The sequence below is a fragment of the Cyanistes caeruleus genome, chromosome 6 (assembly GCF_971803275.1).
Source record: "Cyanistes caeruleus chromosome 6, bCyaCae1.hap1.1, whole genome shotgun sequence".
NCBI classification, from domain to species: domain Eukaryota; kingdom Metazoa; phylum Chordata; class Aves; order Passeriformes; family Paridae; genus Cyanistes; species Cyanistes caeruleus.
Window position 1 is genome coordinate 67,464,996 of NC_141706.1, and position 19,163 is coordinate 67,484,158.

A 19,163-nucleotide genomic window follows, 5' to 3' on the forward strand; every position below is an offset into this window, starting at 1 on the left:
CTCAGCTCATGTCTCAGAGTTCAATCCTGTGCCAGTTTCCAGCTGGTTCATCCTCGTGATTCCAAGTCATTGCTGTGCAGATTCCTGGGAATAAAATCAAAATCCTATGGCTGCAGCCCCTTTAAAAAACACATTTAGGCCTCCAGTGAAGCCAATTTCTGCTTTATTACAGAAAACTGTTCCTTTCTTTGGTGTTTCAGCCTTAAAAAAAGGACGCTTTTGGATCACCCCTGACCCGTACCACAAAGACGACAACATCCAGATCGGGCGGGAGGTGAAGATCTCGTGCCAGGTGGAGGCCATCCCCTCGGAGGAGCTCACCTTCAGCTGGTTCAAGAACGGGCGGCCCCTGCGCAGCTCGGAGAGGATGGTGATCACCCAGACCGACCCCGACGTCTCCCCCGGCACCACCAACCTGGACATCATCGACCTCAAGTTCACGGATTTCGGGACCTACACGTGCGTGGCGTCCCTCAAGGGAGGCGGCATCTCGGACATCAGCATCGATGTCAACATCTCCAGCAGCACAGGTGAGGAGCAGCTCCTCGGGCTGGGGTTTGGGTGGGTGAAGGAGCCCCGTGGTGGAGAAGGTTGTGTGGAGACCTCCCAGCGCATTCCAGGGGCTCCGGGGAGGGAATGTTCAGGAATCAGGAACTGGGGACAGGACACAGGGAATGGCTCCCAGTGCCAGAGGGCAGGGATGGATGGGAGATTGGGAATTGGGAATTGCTGGCTGGGCTGGAATTGCCAGAGCAGCTGTGGCTGCCCATGGATCCCTGGCAGTGCCCAAGGCCAGGCTGGACCCTGGGGCTGGAGCAGCCTGGGACAGGGGTGGCACTGGATGAGATTTAAAGTCTGTTACATCCCAAACCATTCCATGATTCCATGATTTTACTATCAGGAAAAGAACCAGGAGGATTCTTAGAGGAAAAAAACTGACTTTGGAATGATGGATGAGCATTCTATACAAACTTTGTCACCTGCCTGCCCAGGTGGAGCAAACAGTTCTGTGTGTGCACTCATACATCCAATAACTACTGAATTCCCTGGACTTCCCTGGGAATCCTTGGGAAAACTGATGGGATTTCCTGGAAACTTGTCTTAGTTGTCTTTTCCTGTCAGCTCACCACAATCCCTGCAGGAAATGATGAATTCTGTCACCTCTTAAATTTCCTGTCCTGGAACGCTCCAGAAAATCAGGAAAAGGGGGAAGAGAACATGGAATTTGAGCTCAGCCTTTTTTAGCATCCGAACAGGAATTCTGCTCTTGGAATGACTTCATTAACCAGCCAAGTGGAAGCTGAAACAGTTGCAGTGCTTTGAAGGTCATTACTGATTCATCAAGATTCATTACTGCTCTGCTAATTAGGAACAGAAGGCCCAGGCACAAACACATTTCCCAAATGCCAGGACTTGCAGGCATTTATTAACGTCCCTCTGGATGTCTGGGATGGATGGGGGGGAATTTCCTCTTCCTGGTGTTTGTGCAGCTCCTCCCGGAGTGGGGCAGGAGGGGCTGTGTCAAATCCTAAGGAAGGAGGAGATCCATGAATTCTCCAGGACGTTGGGAAGGGACGTGTGGCTCTGGAATGGCACATGTTTATCGGGAATATTTTTTTTTTTTTCTCGCCTTGACATTTTCAGCAGGAAAACCAGGGATTTATGTCCTGAGTATCTTACATAAATGGACCTGAAGTAATCCCCTCGCTGCTCCCCCCATATCTCAATAAAATAGGTCAGTGAAGAGTGGGAATCGAGACTCGAACGTGGAATATCTGCCCTAGAAAAGCCCTGTCATCCATAAAACCCACCCTGGGCAAATGTTACCGAGAGCCAGGCTGGGTTTTTCAGGAGATGTGGGATCATGTCATGGAAACCTAGAGGCAGAAGATGCTAAAAAAGCACCGAGATGTTAAAAAAGCAGCAAAAACCTCGATAAAGTGGGTTTGTGGTAAGCGAAAAAAGAAGAGGTGGATCAGAGGGTGTCAGCCTGTGCCAGGGATTTTTCCTCTGCCTCAAATATTGGATTGAAGCAGGAAGAATCAGCTTTGGGATTGGGATGGTTTGCTTTGTGTCAGGACACTGCTTCTATTCCCAAAAATCAGTGTTTGTCCCTGCTGGTTCATTCCTTTTCCACCTTTTCCCTGGAGACATCACTGAGCAGGGAAGAAATTTGTTATTTGGGGGTATTTTCCTTTATTCTCTGGTCCCTCTTTTCCTAAGGGAGTCCTTCCTGTGGCTCATTCCCACCCCATGTGTGGGCACAGCCAGATGTCCCACGTGGAAAAACATCCAACAAGGATGAGCCTGAGGGTGTGCTGAGCTTGCGCCACCTCAGGATGGGAACATCCCGCAGCAGGACAGGGATTTTGGATCCCCAGGGCAGCCTGGAGGCCTCCAGACCTCATGGAATCATGGAATTGTGGAATCATGGAACTGCTTGGGTTGGAAGGGATCTTTGAGGGGCCACCTTCCTCTATCCCATCTTGCTCCAACACTTCTAGGGAGAAATTTGTTTTTCCATAAATTCTGCTACATCCAGGCAGAGAAATTCTTGGAGAACCGCTCCGTGTGAGGCTCTGCGATATGAAAAGGGCTTCCCTGTCAAGCTAATCAGCTCTCCATTAAATAATGAATTAATTAGAGCTGCAGGCTGCTGTTCCAGGACCTGCAGCCTTGATCTGGTGGTGCCACAGGAGTCCTCTGGTCTGTTCCTGCTTTGATGAGACATGAAAGAGGCCTTGATTCCAGCTCGGAATGTTTGTTGGAATCACAGCCGGTTGCATAACGAGGATGTGGGGTTTGGGAGGCAATTAGTGGCTAATTAAGATATTTGTAAACCTTAAGCACCGTCCAGAGCGGATGGTTGTCGTCGCCCTCAGGAAACAGGCCTTTGGTTCTTGCAGCAAATGGATGGGATGGGTGAGCTGTTATCCTTGGAATTTATCCTGGGAAGGAGCAGGAGGGACAGAAAAACGCGTATTTTGTTAAATATCTTTGTCTTTTATAGTTCCCTTTTCCTGCTTAATGTGTGGAGTTTTCCTTGTTAATTCCATCCTTGGGAGCTCCTTCCTGTCCTGCTGTTTTCCCTTGGGAAATCTGATTTCTCTGGGATAAATCCCAGGTTGATTCCAGCAGGATTTCTGGGAGCTGACACCCTGGGTGTGGCAGAGGATGGACTCCTCATCCCGTGGTTCTTCTCATCCGTGGGTGCTCCTCGGCACGGCTCCTGCAGAAGCGCTGGAATTCATTTCCCTCATTTGCTGCTGGCTCTGCATGTTCTGGCTTTTAAATGTCCCTCTTTCCCCTGGCTGCAGAGCAAGGTGGTGGTTTAGGGCCTTACTGCTGGCTTCCAGGCACTGATCCTGGAATTATTTCCCTGCCTGGGAAGAGTTTTTGTCCAAAAATGAGGATCATCCCAGCTCTCAGGACTGGACTCTTTGTCCAAGGCCTCACCATCACTTCAGGGTGAGAGGAAACGGCCTCAGAGGTGGTTTAAATTGTATCTCAGGGAAAATTCAATCTCAGAAAGGGTGGAAAGGCTGTGCAGGGGAGTTCTCTTCCCTGGAAACATTCAGGGAATGTGTGGATGCGGCATTTGAGGCTGGTGGTGGCCACGGTGCTGGTTGATGGTTGGACTCGGTGATCTTGGAGGGCTTTTCCAGTTTAAAGGATTATATGATTCCATAAAATCCATGGTGGATATTGCATCCTCATGTGCACTTAGGAGTGGTTTGTGCCCCAGAAAACATGGAATTTCCCCTTTGGAATTTAGACCTTGCCTGGGGGGACACAGTAGCTGGAATGAAGGGAAAACACCCATGAAATCCAGCCAGGAATTCCTGACAGGAATTCCATTTCCCTTCCTCACCAGTGCCTTGATGGACCCTCTTCCATGGGGATGAAAAGCCATGGAAAGGGTAAAGGAAATTCTCCTGAGTTTTCTTGGCTTCAGCTGCTTTTCCAATCATTTTCCTGGATCAGCAAATCTCTCCTCGGGCTCTTCTCTCACCTCTTCCAGCTCCTCGGCATTCCTCAACATTTCTCCCAAAAACCCACAGCAGCTGAGCAGTTCCAGCCTCTGTTTACAGACAGCAGCAGCACAATTATCCCTCAGGAATAATTATCCCTCGCTGCCCTTCCCGGGCGGAATGATCTTCCTCAAATCCATTTTGTGCCCCAGCTCAGCCCTGTCTTAACTCCAGCATCGCGTCAGGCCGTGAATCATGAGCTGGGCCCAAACTGCAGCTCTCGGGCAGAGGATGATTAATCCCGGCCACTCAGCCCTTCAAATTCATAAATATTGCAGAAGTAGGACACACAAATAACTTCGTTCTCCCTTCAGCCGGCACAGCGCAGATTCCTCAATATTCCTGAGCCAGGCTGGGTTTGAATTCCTTGGATAATGAGAATTCTAACAGCTCCTTGGGGAGGTTCTCTCTGGGTGATCTCCAGTTTGGATGATTTCTTGATGTGCTGCTCAAACACTCCTTTGCTCTGCTTGATCCTAATTATTAGGATGAATCCATGTGGAGCAGCCTGGCCACATTTTCCCAGGATTTTTCCCTGTCGCTGACAGGGGTTGCTCCAAGGAAATGGTTTCCCGAAGGCTCCCAAGGATAGGGAAGTGACAGCAGCCCCCCAAAATCCCCAGGGAAGAGCTCAGCAGTGATGCCACCACTTGTAGGGGCTTCTTGTCCACCTCTGATTGTCCTGGAACCACGGAATACTTTGGGAAGGGATCCATCCCGCCTCCATGGGCAGGGACGTTTTAACGGGATCAGAGCGCCTCTGAAGGATTTCTCTGTCTGCAGCTTCTTGCCTCTGCCAGCGGCTCTCTGGCATTTAATTAATCCGTCTGATCCGTTAATTAAGCTGGAATTTGATCCATCAGGACTTCAGAGAGCTCGAGTAGAACTGAAAACACCCCGAATACACAAGGAACGAACATATTAGGCTCAGGAAATTGTTGTTGTGGGGTTTTTTCTCATAAATAGCTGTCTTGTCCTGTCCCCATCCTCCTCTAGACTGTGCTGGACGATGGATCCTCTGGAATTACTCTGGAACTGCCACAGGAGAGCAGCTGGAAGAGTTCCTGTCTGGTTTTACTCTCTCCAGTGACAGGAATGTCTGGGGAGCAGAACAAAAACTCAGAGGACAGGAGAGCAGTGACCTCCTGCCACCTCGGCTCGCGCTGGATCAGCAGCCTGGGGAGGTCTCAGACGTTTGGTTTAAAACCTGGTTGGACAGAGATCAGATCCTGCTCACCATGGGCCACTGCCCACTCACAGGGTGACAATGTGACTTTAAATCGGTGCTACCGGAGTGCCACCGAGGCTTTTGTCCTCTGAGTGTCACCAGAGCTTCTTGTCCTCTGAGTGTCACCAAAGCTTTTTGTTCTCCAGGTGTCACCAGAGCTTTTTGTCCTCTGAGTGTCACCAGAGCTTTTTGTTCTCCAGGTGTCACCAGAGCCTTTTGTCCTCTGAGTGTCACCAAAGTCTTTTGTTCTCCAGGTGTCGCTTTTCCAGGTGTCACCAAAGCTTTTTGTTCTCCCAGTGTCACCAAAGCCTTTTGTGCTCCAGATGTCACCAGAGCTTTGTCTTCTCCAGGTGTCACCAGAGCTTTTTGTCCTCTGAGTGCCACCAAAGCTTTTTGTTCTCCAGGTGTCACCAGAGCCTTTTGTCCTCCCAGTGTCACGCTCCAGGAAACTTCTGAGAGTGTGAATTTATTTTAAAGCTTCTGGGTGCAGGAATAAGGGAACATTTCCTGTTTCCAGTCAGGGTCAGGAGAAATCATGGATTTGTCCTTTTCCAGCCCGGACAATGGATCTGCTCCCGGCTGCAGGAATAAGGGAACACTTCTTGTTTCCATCTAGGATTTAAGTAACTTTCCATTCTGCAAAGCAGGGGCAGAGCTGCCCTTCCTTCCCTCTGGAGCTGCAGGAGCCCTGGGATGCCTCGGGAAGAGGCTGAGCCCTCCAGGGCTCTCCTTGTGCCACAGCAGCACCTGCTGGGAGACAGCAGCTGGCACAGCTGGGGACAGCCTGGCACAGCTGGGGACATCCTCCCTGCCCATCCCACCGGCAGCACCTCGCTGGCACATCCTTGGCTCATCCCTGCGCCTTTCCCGATGGATCTGAGCCTCTGGACCCGCCTCTGCCTGCTCATCTTTGCACAGGTGGTGGAAAGAGAGGGGATGGCCTCAAGTTGTGTCAGGAGGGGTTTGGTTGGATATCAGGGAGAATTCCTGCCTGGAAAGGGTTGTCCAGCTCAGGGCAGGGGTGGAATCCCCATCCCTGGAGTGATTTCAGATCCCTGTGGATTCACCTGGGTCCATGGGGCAGTGGTGGCCGTGGAACTGTTGGACTCAAAGATCTCAGAGGGTTTTCCAACCTGAACAATTCCATGACTCTCCATTTCTAACGTTGCTCACCCCGACTCACCATTCCCTGCTCCTGAGGTCTCCCTATATCTTTGGGAAGAAAACCTTCAAATTTATCCTTTCACCTCAATCCTTTTGATCTGGATTGCTCATGGACACAAATCCCACGTGCCCAGGCTGCTGTCTCACCGTTCCCCAAAACCTGGGGTTTATTTTTTTCCAGCCTGTTGCTAATTCCAGCTCCATTTGTCAGTGGAACAGACAGCTCAGAAATAATTAAATACCTGGGAGGTTGTGACAATAAACAGCTGGGCTGAAAAGGAGAAACCCTGCAAAAAACCCTCCCTGCACAAAGGTTTGGGGTTGTTCCTCCCTCTAATTAGAGAGTAGAGAATCAGGATCTAAATTTAGGGGGAGCTGGAGCCATAAATGGGGTGGGGATGGAGAAATTCTTGGTGGGACCCCATTGTTTTGGTCACTGTTCCTCAAATGTGTCCCAGAGCTGTATCCAGGCTTCAGATTTATGGCATTGCCCCTGGAATTCTTCATCCTTGAGCAAAGGTTTGGGGCTTTTTCTCCCTCTAATTAGAGAGTGGAGGATCAGGATCTAAACTGGGGGGGAGCTGGAGCCATAAATGGGGACAGAGAAATTCTTGGTGGGACCTTGCCGTTACCCAAATGTGACCTGGAGCTGCAGCCAGGCTTGGGATTGATGGCATTGCCCCTGGAATTCTTCATCCTAATGGATGGTCTCGTCTCTCCTGTCCCCTCTGCTGCTTCCAGGAGCAACGTGAATAAATCCCGGGAGCCGTAATGAGCTCCCGGCTGCCTGGCAGTGACGGGTGCTGTGAGATGCCGCGGGAGCCCAGGAGTCAGGGATTTGAGGGGATCTTTCCATCTGGGACACTGACAGGGCCTCTCTTATCAGCTGTCACCACCCTCCTGGTGGTGCTCCTTATCTCAGCCAGGCACGGCTTTTTGCTGTGCTGTTATCTCTGCTTTTCTCAGGAAAAACCGATGGGAAAAGAGTGGGAATTGCTGCACCTGCACTGGGGATTTTTGTCTCTTTTTTACCCCCCCTCTCCAAAGAGGGACGCGCTTCCCGACTTTTTTCCCGAGTTCCCTCCCTTGTCCCAGGTGGAACCGCTGATTCCTGAGGCTGGGATTGGATAATTCCAACCCTTTGCTCTGGCACAGCCTGGAAATGTTGGAGTCTGGAAGAGGCCGCCAGTAGCGCGTGTCCAGGGATGGATCCACACGGACAATTTCCAGAGGGAAAACTCCCTCTGGGAGCCCCTCTGGGGCTGCAGCAGAGCTGTGTGGATTGGAGCAGGGTCTTGTCCTTGGAATATCGGGATCACAGGGATCTCAGGATAGCAGGGATCTCCTCCCAGGGCTGTGACCCATCGCGGGCAGTGAATCCCTGAGCCAGGGCAGGTTGTGATTCCCAGGAAAGCCTGAGGTGCCAGGAGCGGGGTTGGAGGAGCCTCCAGCATCCATCCAGCTGGGAAAGGCTTGGATCCAAACCATCCCAGCCGGAAGCAGATCCACTGCACAGGCTGGAAAAGGACAAATCCAGGATTTTTCCTGATCCACACAGGGCTCTGTCACATTTGACCTCAGCTGAGAAGCCACACAGTCCAGGAGGAGGCTCCTGGCTGCAGGCAGGCCCCTTTCCCTATAAACTGTATTTTCCTTCTTGGAACACCTTTCTCCCACTTTGGTCCATGATTTCACAGCGCTCCAGCTCCCCAGGGAATTTTCCTGTGCTCAGAACCTGCTGTGGCACAAAAGGACATAACTGAGAATGAATAATGTTTTATTAATATTGGGAATGTTTTATTTAGCAGTTGTTATTTATTTCTTTTTAATTTTTCCAGGGATTTTTCTTTTTTCTTTTTTTTTTTTTTTTGAAGTATGAAACAATTTTTCCTTCCCTCCCCCTTGGAAAAAGCTCTTCCCGTGTCTGCCTGTCCCACCTGACAGGAGCTATTAAAGCCTTGCAAACAGCTGAAAGCAGCACTTTGGTTCCTGTGAAAGCCCCAGATTTCAGCTCTGATTCCCACCTGCCTTGTCAGGGCTGGAGACACCGAGCAGATCCCTGGGGAAAGCTGGAATTGCTCCTCACCAGGACGAGTCTGTTGTTTCTGCCCCTTGGGGGCTGAAAATTGCTTTGGAATGTTCCTCCTGCAGACAGGAGGGAGGTGCAGGCTGGGTTTGTCAGCGCTGCCATTCCAGGAAAGGAGCAGAGGGAAGGACAGGGAGGAGAGGAAAAGCTCCTGGAGGAGCTGTTTTCCCAAAGGAAATGTCTCTCCGTGCTTCAGGACAGAAGGTCCATGAGGAAAGATGAGTTTTCAGGAGGCACCAGAGGAAAAGGAGGGTGGGCAGAGTTTAAATCAGGATTTTCCCTCTCTCAGGCCACCACACAGCATTCCAAGCTTTTCCCAAGCAAGGCATGGACACCTCCCACTGTCCCAGGCTGCTCCAGCCCCAATGTCCAGCCTGGCCTTGGGCACTGCCAGAGATCCAGGGACAGACACAGCAAATCTGGCAATTCCAGCCCAGCCAGCAATTCCCAATTCCCAATCTCCCATCCATCCCTGCCCTCTGGCACTGGGAGCCATTCCCTGGCTCCTGTCCCTCCATCCCTTGTCCCCAGTCCCTCTCCAGCTCTCCTGGAGCCCCTTCAGGCCCTGCCAGGGGCTCTGAGCTCTCCCTGGATCCTTCTCCTCTCCAGGTGAGCATTCCCAGCTCTCCCAGCCTGGCTCCAGCCCTGGAGCAGCTCCATGGATTCCTCTGGATTTGCTCCCACACATCTACACCCCTATCCTGTGTCCTTGGCCATCACCAGCTCACTGTGAGGTGTTCCTGCTCCCTGGGGCTGCCCCACCCTGCTGGAAATGATTCCAGAATCCCTTTTGGAATTGTTAATGCCAGTTCCTGTGGAATAAACACCACTTTGATGAACCTCCCATGACAGACCCCTGCTGCATTTTGGGGTCAGGCCTCCCGTTCTGAGGTGATTTCTCAGTTGCCACAACCCTTCCTCACCCACAGCCATTTATCCATGGGCTGGATAAAAGTCAGCAGCCGGGCTGTGAGGAAAAAGTGGGATTTAGCACCAAGTAATCCTAAAAAGGAAAGCAGAGGTGGCAGTGGGGAAGTGAGCGGTGGTGGGAGAGCACCGGGGAGCACCGGGGCGGCGTCAGGGACACACAGGGAGGACACGAGTGTCACAGCAGGGCTGGGAAATCTCCCCTGAGGCTGCTGAGAACCTCACCCCGCAAACCTGGCAGCTTCCAACGACTCCAGCAACAACAACAACAGTGGTGCCTGACTGTTGGCCCCTCTCCTCTCCCGTTTCCCAGTGCCCCCCAACCTGACGGTCCCGCAGGAGAAGTCCCCGCTGGTGACGCGGGAAGGGGACACCATCGAGCTGCAGTGCCAGGTGACCGGGAAGCCCAAACCCATCATCCTGTGGTCACGGGCGGACAAGGAGGTGCCGATGCCGGATGGGGCCCTGCAGACAGAGAGCTACGACGGGATCCTGCGGATCGTCAACGTTTCCCGGGAAATGAGCGGGACCTACAGGTGCCAGACCAGCCAATACAACGGGTTTAACGTCAAACCCAGAGAGGCGTTGGTGCAGCTCATTGTGCAGTGTGAGTAAAACCTGATTTCCCTTGATTTTCTTTCTGTTGCGCTGAGGAAAAGTTGATTTATTCCTCCCCTAAACAAAGAGCAGCAAGAATCTTATGGCTGTTACATATTTGATGTGGGGTTGTTTGTCTCTGTAGTTCCCTGAATCCATGAATTCCATGTAAATATGGAAGTAAAAATGACATAGGACTCTCATTTCTGGTGAAAAAAAACCAAAAAAACACCAACAAAACAACAAAAAGCAAACCAAGTGTGAGGCAATCATTATTTTCCCCACAGCTTTGAATTCCTTGACACGGGAACAAGCGGATGAGATGGGAGGACATATTTCTCTAAATGCTGAGCTGATCCTGAGCTCATTTGTTGCTGCTGTGTAAAACAAGGAGGAAAAAACGAGGGCAAGAGCTGTTCCCTGGGAGCTGATCCGCATCCAGATCCAGCCTGCTCCGCTCTGCCAGCCAGCCTCGGGAATGGGGAGGGAAAAGGGGGGGAGTCGGTTATTTTTTATTTCGGAAACGTGCAGCATTTGTTGTCGGGACATGGAAAGCCTGGTTTGAGGCGGTTTCTGGGGAATAATGGGGGGGGATAATGAGCCATTCCTTGTGCTGAGTGACTTCCCAGGGTCTGCTGCTCTGTCAGGACTTAATTTGGGTGTTTTATGAAGTGCAGCCATCGCTTATTCCACTTTCAGATGCCCCAATCTTCTGTCACTTGGCTTTTTAGTGGCGCTCTGTGCTCAGCACCAGTGACCTCTTTTGGGGCCTCCAGGGAAGAGCCGCTCCTCACATGTCCTCAGAGCTGATTTGTTTTTCCTGGCTCTGCTTTGTAACAAATTATGGATGCATTGATTACGTGGCTGGGATCTGCAGGCCTTCCATCCCAGCTTTTTCCCGCTGCTCCAGGCTTAAATCCCAAAGCCAAGGCTGAAGGGAGGATGGAATCTTCTGCCTTGTGGGTTCCTCTGAGCTGTGGGGTTGGCTGTGTTAGGATTCATCCCATCAGAACTCGAGAACGAGGGGTCTGTGCCTCCTGTCCTTGGCTCAGTCGTTTCTTCCTGGAAATAAAGAGGCTCAGGGGGCCCTTGTGGCTCTGCACAAGTCCCTGGCAGGAGGGGACAGCCGGGGGGGTCGGGCTGTGCTGCCAGGGAACAGGGACAGGAGGAGAGGGAACGGCCTCAGGCTGGGCCAGGGGAGGCTCAGGGAGGACAGCAGCAGGAATTTCCCCATGGAAAGGGCGCTCAGGCCTTGAAAGTGCCCAGGGAGGTTTGCAGTGCCCATCCCTGGAGGTGCCCCAGGAATTGCTGGAGGTGGCACTCGGAGCTCTGGGGACAGGGTGGGCACCGGGCACAGCTGGGACTCAGTGACCTTGGAGCTCTTTCCCAACCTCAGTGATCCTGGGAATCTGTGAATCTGGGAATGAGAACCACCATAGAAACATTGGAGTGTTGATCCTTCCAAACAAGGAGGGGGGGAAGTCGCTTCTTTCCCCTTTTCCTGGCATGAATTTGCTGTGAAAGGGAGAAAATATTTTGTGGTGGAGGAATTCCAACAGCTTCACACTTACTCAGGACCTGGAGCAGTTCCTGGTGGATCCCATGGGATGACTCTGCTGACTCTCAGATTCTGGGGATGCGTTGCTTGGGTCGCTGTTATTCTCCCACCTTTTCCTGTTGCCAAACCCCCTCGTTTTGAAGCATTTTTGTTCTGCTTGAGAGGCAGATTTTTCCTAATTCCCAGAGAAGAGACACAACCTGAAAACGCTTCCAAGAAGTAGGATTTCAACAGGTATTTCCAGGCGCTTTTCCTTTCATCTCTCTGTGTTTAGAATTCGCTCCCTTTATTCACATCCTGGCAAGTGACAAATTGGAGATGAATGGAGAAAAATTATGGAAAGCTTTGATTATTTTTCCTGTGGGAGGAAAGTTTTTGTTCCCAACGACTTGAGCAGCGTTTCTGTACCGAGGGTGGCATTTAACCAATTGTCATAAAAACCAGTTCTTTTCAGAATTTGGGAATATTTATCCTAGATCTTTCCAGCAGTGATGAGCAGGGAAAGATATTTAATGGAGCACTTTTATTTAGAGAATAACTCATGGATTTCACTGTGGATGTGCTGAGTGAGGTTATTCCCATTCTTTGGAAGGTTCTCCTTGTGACAGCAGGACTTTGTCTCACTAAAAGTGGTTAATTAATCTGTTTTCAAGGAATTATGGAAAATCCTGAGTGGGAAGGGACCCACAAGGATCTCAAATCCAACCCCTGGCACTGCACAGACACCCCAACAATCCCATCCTGTGCTGCCTTGGGAATGTGCTCATTCCCTGGGAAGCTGTTCCGGTGTTCTACAGGGAAAACCCTTCCATGGAATTCCTGCTCCAGGTCACATATGTTGTGTCACGCTAAAGAAAAATTAAAAGTAAATTAAAATATAAAGGATTTTTTTTTTTAATTTTTATCTGACCGTCTCATCTAATGAGTTTTTTGTTTTCCTCACCTCCCTTTTCTGCTGCCATCCCTTTATCCCATCTCAGTGATGTCAGGATCCCAGCCTGGAAGTTCTCCGTGAAAATTGTGGATTTTTGGTCTTGGTCACAGTTTGTCCTTGAGCTGTGGTTTAAGATTTTTTTTATTAGTGCGTGTTTACCTTAAATCCTAAAACTTCTCTAGAAAAATGAAAATCCTGGAGTCACAGAAAGCTTTGAGTTGGAAGGGAATTTCAGCCCCATCCCATTCCAAAGCCTCCATGGGCAGGGACACCTCCCTCTGTTCCAAGCTGCTCCAAGATGAGTCTTCCTCTGTGTTTGGTTTCCCATCACGGGTTACTTGGGAGATTGGGAAGGAATTCCTGGCTGGGAGGGTGGGGAGGGGCTGGGCTGGAATTCCCAGAGCAGCTGTGGCTGCCCCCGAATCCCAGGCAGATCCCAAGGCCAGGCTGGAGCAGCCTGGGACAGTGGGAGGTGTCCCTGCCATGGCAGGGATGGCCCTGGATGATCTTCAAGGTCCCTTCCAACCCAAATCACTCTGGGATTCCATTTTATCATTTTCCAGCTTCAAGTGCGGATAAATAATTTTTTAAGGAATAAATCAAACCCTGCTGGCGGCAGACAGGGCCCAACCCAGGGACAATTGACCAGCTCCACTTTTCCAGCTGCAGGAGAGGCTGGGGACACGAAAGTGCCACCAGGTGCCACCTAAGGCAACGATTCCATGGTGTCCCTTCTCAAGTGATCGGAGCAGTGAGGATGGGATCGTTTTCCCCGTTTCCCTTTTCCTTCTGCGCTCCATAAAATCCTGTTTACAGCACAAACCAATTCCCAAACTCATCCATCTCCAAACCCTTGGAAAGCCTCTTAAAACATCCAAGATTTTTCATGGAAGCCTGGCTGGCAGAGCTTTGGTGGCTACGTTGGGATGCTCCAGAATTTCCCGTTCCATTGGAGCTTGGCTTTATTTGCGTCGTTCTCTCTCGGCAACAAATTCCAGATAACTCTGGAAAAAGGGGCTCATCCTGAAGGAATTAGATTGGGACAGGAACAGAGCTAATTAAGGAGAAAGATGAGGCTGAGTGATGATCTCATGTGCTGAGTGGAGCAGCATAAATGAGTTATTCCCATTTTCCATCAGCTGGAGAATCCAGCCCTGAGCCTTCTTTCCTTGATTTTCGGTTCCTTTGCAGCTGGGAATGGGAAAAGGAATTTTTCTGCCTTGGAAAGGCAATTTGGCAGCTCAGGAATGTGCTGGGTCTATCTCAAAATATCTGCCTGATGAAATATGTATATGCAAATATTGTATTAATAATGAAATAAAAATTGTTGCGGGAGAAGGAAGCGCTCCCCATCCCAGAGGGGACTGGGATTAATGATCTAAAAACTCTTAGAATTTTAGGAAAGTCATGAGGAGGAACTGTTTGAACAGGTAGGGTGGCCAATCCCTGTGAGAATTTACCAGCTTCATGGAATTGTCTTGTGAATGGAGATCAGGAGTGTGGTGAAACTCCCAAGGAGTGTAATCTTCCAGATTATAAAATTTTAATTATGAAAACTCATTAAAAAGGGATAACCAAGGAATCTGAGAAATCAAATGGGGGAAATATCTTGATTTTTAAACAAACCTGTCATAAATCTGTGCTTAGGCAGGCTGGAATGATGAAGGAAAGCATAATTTGCATTTAATATTAATATTATTTACATCTTCCCCCCTCCCCCCCCCCCCTCCCCCCCCCTTATTACTGAAGATTTGAGTGGGAAAAGCTGATTAATATTCAGGACAAATATTATATAACCCAATCCATTCCCAGGCTGGTGCATTTATCACTTTCTGAATGAATTCTTCCTCTAGAGATAAAAGTTGGGTTTAATTTGGGCTGTTTGTGGTGGGAGAAAGGACGGCCTGAAAACAAGCGTAGAACTGGGTCAAATTTTTTTAATTCTTTAATATTTTTTCCCTTCTCTTCCAATGAAAAAATGACCTTAAGGACTTGAAAATACCAAAATAATGGTGCTCCCATCGCTTTTAAAATGTTGATTTGCTCTCCAAAGTGGTTTTCTCCACCCTGGTGGTTGTATCTGTGGAATTCCACATTCCCACCCAAAGGATTTTCCCAGGTTATGGCTGAGGTTGATGCTGCTAAGCTGAGCTTAAAACTTCAACCTTCCAGTGGGGATATTGATTGCTATATTTATTTTATATATAAATACAGAGAGATTTAGGCACTCCCAATGGATAAATCCCATACTGTGGTTTTTAACCTATGGATCATTCCCCAGTCCTTAACTCCTAGTCCAGAAGCTTCCCAAAAAACTGTAAAACAACAAAATCTATTCTCTAAGATCCTCATCCGATCGGGGCCGGTTTCAGAATAACCCAGAGGCAACGATGGCTTTGGGTGTAATTTATCCACATGGAGCAAGGCAGGAAAAAAAATATGGAAATCACGGGTGGCTGGATCGGGAAAGAGAAATCCCAGGAGCTTTTTGACATTTAGCAAGGTCAAGGGCAGAGTGAGTTTGGTGACCCAGGCAGATGATGAATATTCAAACCCTGGCGCCGTGGAAAATTTAAATGAGAGCCACATAATTTGAATTTTTTCATATCTTATTCTAAAATTATTATCACAGACAGGCCTTCCTGTCAGGAATCAAAAAAAAAAAAAACCCAGAGCACTCCAAAAGCTGGATAAACAGAGATGGGTTTTTTGATGGGGGGGAAATGGAATTATTTATTATTTATTATTTATTGGGGTTTTTTTGGGGGGGAATTGGTCTTGGGGAGGATAATCCTTCTCTGTCTGAGGGCAGGAACAAAGGGTCTTCCAAACAAAAATGGTTTTGGAAGAAGGAAAAATGAGTGGGAAGAGATGTGAATATTCCATATCCATATTTAAAATAGGAAAGATCCGAGGTTTGGTTGCTCCAGACCCCATCCAACCTTGAACACTTTCAGGACCGGAGCAGCCATGGCTTCTTCTTCAATTCCCAATTAATTACAGGTTAAGAGGTTGGATTTGAAGGGAAAAATGGGAATTCCAGCCCAAAAGGGTTGAGGGAAATCCAACAGTTATCATGGGAAGAAGGTGAACAGCAGGATCACAGGGAATGTCGTGGCTGGAATATAAAGGAGTCACAAAAACCAAGGACAGCTCAACACCAACCAGGGAAAGGTAAATTGGAATAATTAACTTGTCCTTGTAGTTAATTTTTAACAGCAGAAGATGCTGAGTAAATACAATTCCTTTGTTGTCCTGTAATACTTAGGAGATTAATTCCCATAATTACACAAAATATGGATTTCAACAGGACTCCGGTTGCAAAGTGCAGCATTAAAAATTAAGATTATTTGGATTGACGCAGGACACAAATAATGCTGCCCATGGATGCTGCTGGAATTTGTCCCAGCTGATTTTTTTAGCTCCATAAATCCCTCTCCTCCTGTCTCACTTTCCAATATTCAACTTCGTGCCTGTAATTGCCTCATAAAGCAAAGTTTGGAAGGCAATCCGCAGATTTAAAGACAAGCTGCTGCTTTCTCCGTTCTCCCTCCCAAATCCTTTGGATTTTATTCCCAATCCCAGCGTTATTATTCGGACCTGCCCCAGCCCTTAGTGGGGAGGTTTGCCATCATTTTGCCTGTGGAGCTGGGAATGGTGTCAGCAGGACGATTCCTTCCAGCAGGAATGAGCTTACAGCTCTTTGTGTCCCACAAAATCAGGTTTTCCAGGGGAGATGGGCCAGAGGGTGTTGGATTCAGTACTGGAGGTCCTGGATGCAGGGAATGCTGGCAGGGTCTGTGGGAATTATGGTTTGTTGGAGATTTTCTTTGGGTTCCACCAGGCTTTGAGGAGCCACATCAGGAGTGAAATCACTGAAGGCAAGAGGAGTCTTGAGTTGAATCACTGAGGTTGGAAAATACCTTTGGAATCATCAAATCCAACTGCTCCCAGCACTTCCAAGGCCACCACTGCCCCATGGCCCCAGGTGCCACAGGGCCTGGAAATCCCTCCAAACCTCCCTGGGCACTTCCAAGGCCTGAGCGCCCTTTCCATGGGGAAATTCCTGCTGCTGTCCCCCCTGAGCCTCCCCTGGCCCAGCCTGAGGCCGTTCCCTCTCCTCCTGTCCCTGTTCCCTGGCAGCAGAGCCCAACCCCCCTGGCTGTCCCCTCCTGCCAGGGACTTGTGCAGAGCCACAAGGGCCCCCTGAGCCTCCTTTGCTCCAGGCTCAGCCCCTTCCCAGCTCCCTCAGCAATTCTCCAGCCCCTTCCCAGCTCCCTCAGCAATTCTCCAGCCCCTTCCCAGCTCCCTCAGCAATTCTCCAGCCCCTTTCCAGCTCCCTCAGCAATTCTCCAGCCCATTCCCAGCTCCCTCAGCAATTCTCCAGCCCCTTCCCAGCTCCCCCAGCAATTCTCCAGCCCCTTCCCAGCTCCCTCAAAACTTCATGGATCCACTTCAAGGCCACTCTTAATCTTCTTGGAGCAAGCTGGGTCACTGCTTCAGGAATAAATCATGCATCAGAGCTGATTTCTGTCTCATGGACTTTGGGTTTTGGCTGATGTGGAAGAGAATCCCAAAATCCCAGAATCCCAGAGTGGTTTGGGTTGGAAGGAACCTTAAACCCACCCAGTTCCAGCCCTGTCAGGGCAAGAACACCTCCCCCTATCCCAGGTTGCTCCAAGAGGATTGAGAATGATGGGAAAGCAAGGAAAACAGGGAATTCAGGGTGTTCCTGGATGTTTTTCATGGTAATCCCATCTATTTGGACTATGCAGAGCTCCCAAATATATCCAAGGTGAGCCCTGATGGAGTTCGGGGAGGAAATGAAAAGGGAGAAAAATACATTCCTTCAATAACCTTGAAAATTCAATTTTGGAGATAAAACAGGGCTTGACAAAATTGGTTGAGCGGGAAGATGAACTCCAACAGGAGAGGAAACAGCTGGAAGAAGGAGAGGAGCAATATCGGGATTTACTGGAAACAAAAAGGCAATTCCGTGTAAAACATTGCGGGGGAAAAGCAGACTTAGAAGCAATAATACAGAATTTTATAGACTCCTGTGGGAGGAGGAAAGTAAGGAAATGCTGGAGTTTATTCCCTTCAGCGTGAAATTGCTGGACACAGAAGACAAATCCATCTGCCCTAAGAGCAGCCCCATAAACAGAGGCGTTATCCCTTAATTCTGCATTTATTTATTTAGTTGTGAGTTCTTTTATTTAGTTGGAGTAGAACCCAAATGCAAATCCAGGCTCGAAGATGATGAGCAGGGCCTGATTCCTTGGAATCTTCCAAATGGGATTAAATTATTCCCAGCATTCAGGACCAGGAAAATCCAAATGGACTCAAAGCCTGTTTCTCTGGGGTTTTTTGCATCGGATCTACCCAGGGCAGTTTCACTTCAGAGCAAGGCTCTGCTTTAATGCTGGACAGGATGCCACATCTGAAATGTGGAATATCATGGGGTGGTTTTGTTTTAGGAGCTGCAGTTCCCCCTTTCCCTCTGGCCACACACGGGGCTGAACTTCGGGGCACTTTGGGGTTGGTAGGAGGGACCTTAAATCCCATCCCATTCCACCCATTCCATGGCAGGGACACCTCCCACTGTCCCAGGCTGCTCCAGCCCCAATGTCCAGCCTGGCCTGGGGCACTGCCAGGGATCCAGGGGCAGCCACAGCTGCTCTGGCAATTCCAGCCCAGCCAGCAATTCCCAATTCCCAATCTCCCATCCATCCCTGCCCTCTGGCACTGGGAGCCATTCCCTGGCTCCTGTCCCTCCATCCCGTGTCCCCAGTCCCTCTCCAGCTCTCCTGGAGCCCCTTCAGGCCCTGCAAGGGGCTCTGAGCTCTCCCTGGATCCTTCTCCTCTCCAGGTGAGCATTCCCAGCTCTCCCAGCCAGGATCCATAGGAAAGCTGTTATCCCATCACTGTTTCAGTGTCCTTTGGTGCCTCCATCCAATGCTCAATTTCAATGTTCCTTCCTTTAAAATAATTTGATCCCTTTTGAATCCCAGAAGCGATGAAGGGAAGGAAGCAGCATTTGTATTCCTGTTTTTCCCAGTGTCTCTTCTTTCTTTGTGTGTTAAACTCAGCAAAAACATCCTGAAACCGGTTCCTGGGGTTTTGCTGTTTTTTTGGTGTGGCTCTCTTATTGTAGGTTCCAGTCAGGACTCCCTTGTTTTGCTCTTGGTAGGGATGATTTTTCATGGATAATGCAAATCCTGGAATTCCCAGAGCAGCTCTGGCTGCCCCAGGATCCCTGGAAGTGCCCAAGGCCAGGCTGGACAGGACTTGGAGCAGCCTGGGATAACTGAGCTCTCCTGGCACAGCAAAGCCTGGCAGGGGATACAAAGGTCACAAATATTTAGCAATTGATTTTTGGGCTGGGTTGGTTTTGGATTGGTTTTGGTTTTCTTTTTGTTTTCAATCCTATTCCAGGGAGATTCAACCAAACCCCAAGGGAATGGTTGGGAGATTCGTGTGTGGCATCAAAGATTCGTCATTTTGTGTTTTTGTAATTTTAAGTGGATGCTGGAATTGATTTGGCTTGGAAGGGACATTAAAGCCCATCTCATTCCACCCCTGACAAGCGGCACCTTCCACCCTCCCAGGGCGCTCCAAGCCCCATCCTGCCTGGCCTT

General features: G+C 49.5%; 1 protein-coding gene across 2 annotated transcripts in view; it reads left to right on the forward strand.

The window, feature by feature from the left end:
• MDGA2 (MAM domain containing glycosylphosphatidylinositol anchor 2) overlaps window positions 1-19,163 on the forward strand; it is a 192,261-nt gene that overhangs the window by 119,911 nt on the left and 53,187 nt on the right. For both annotated transcript variants that reach the window (XM_086892409.1, XM_023927218.2), the window contains 2 exons: window positions 201-530; window positions 9,750-10,043. In XM_086892409.1, the coding sequence (XP_086748535.1) occupies window positions 201-530; window positions 9,750-10,043 (624 nt within the window). The remainder of the gene's footprint in view (window positions 1-200; window positions 531-9,749; window positions 10,044-19,163) is intronic.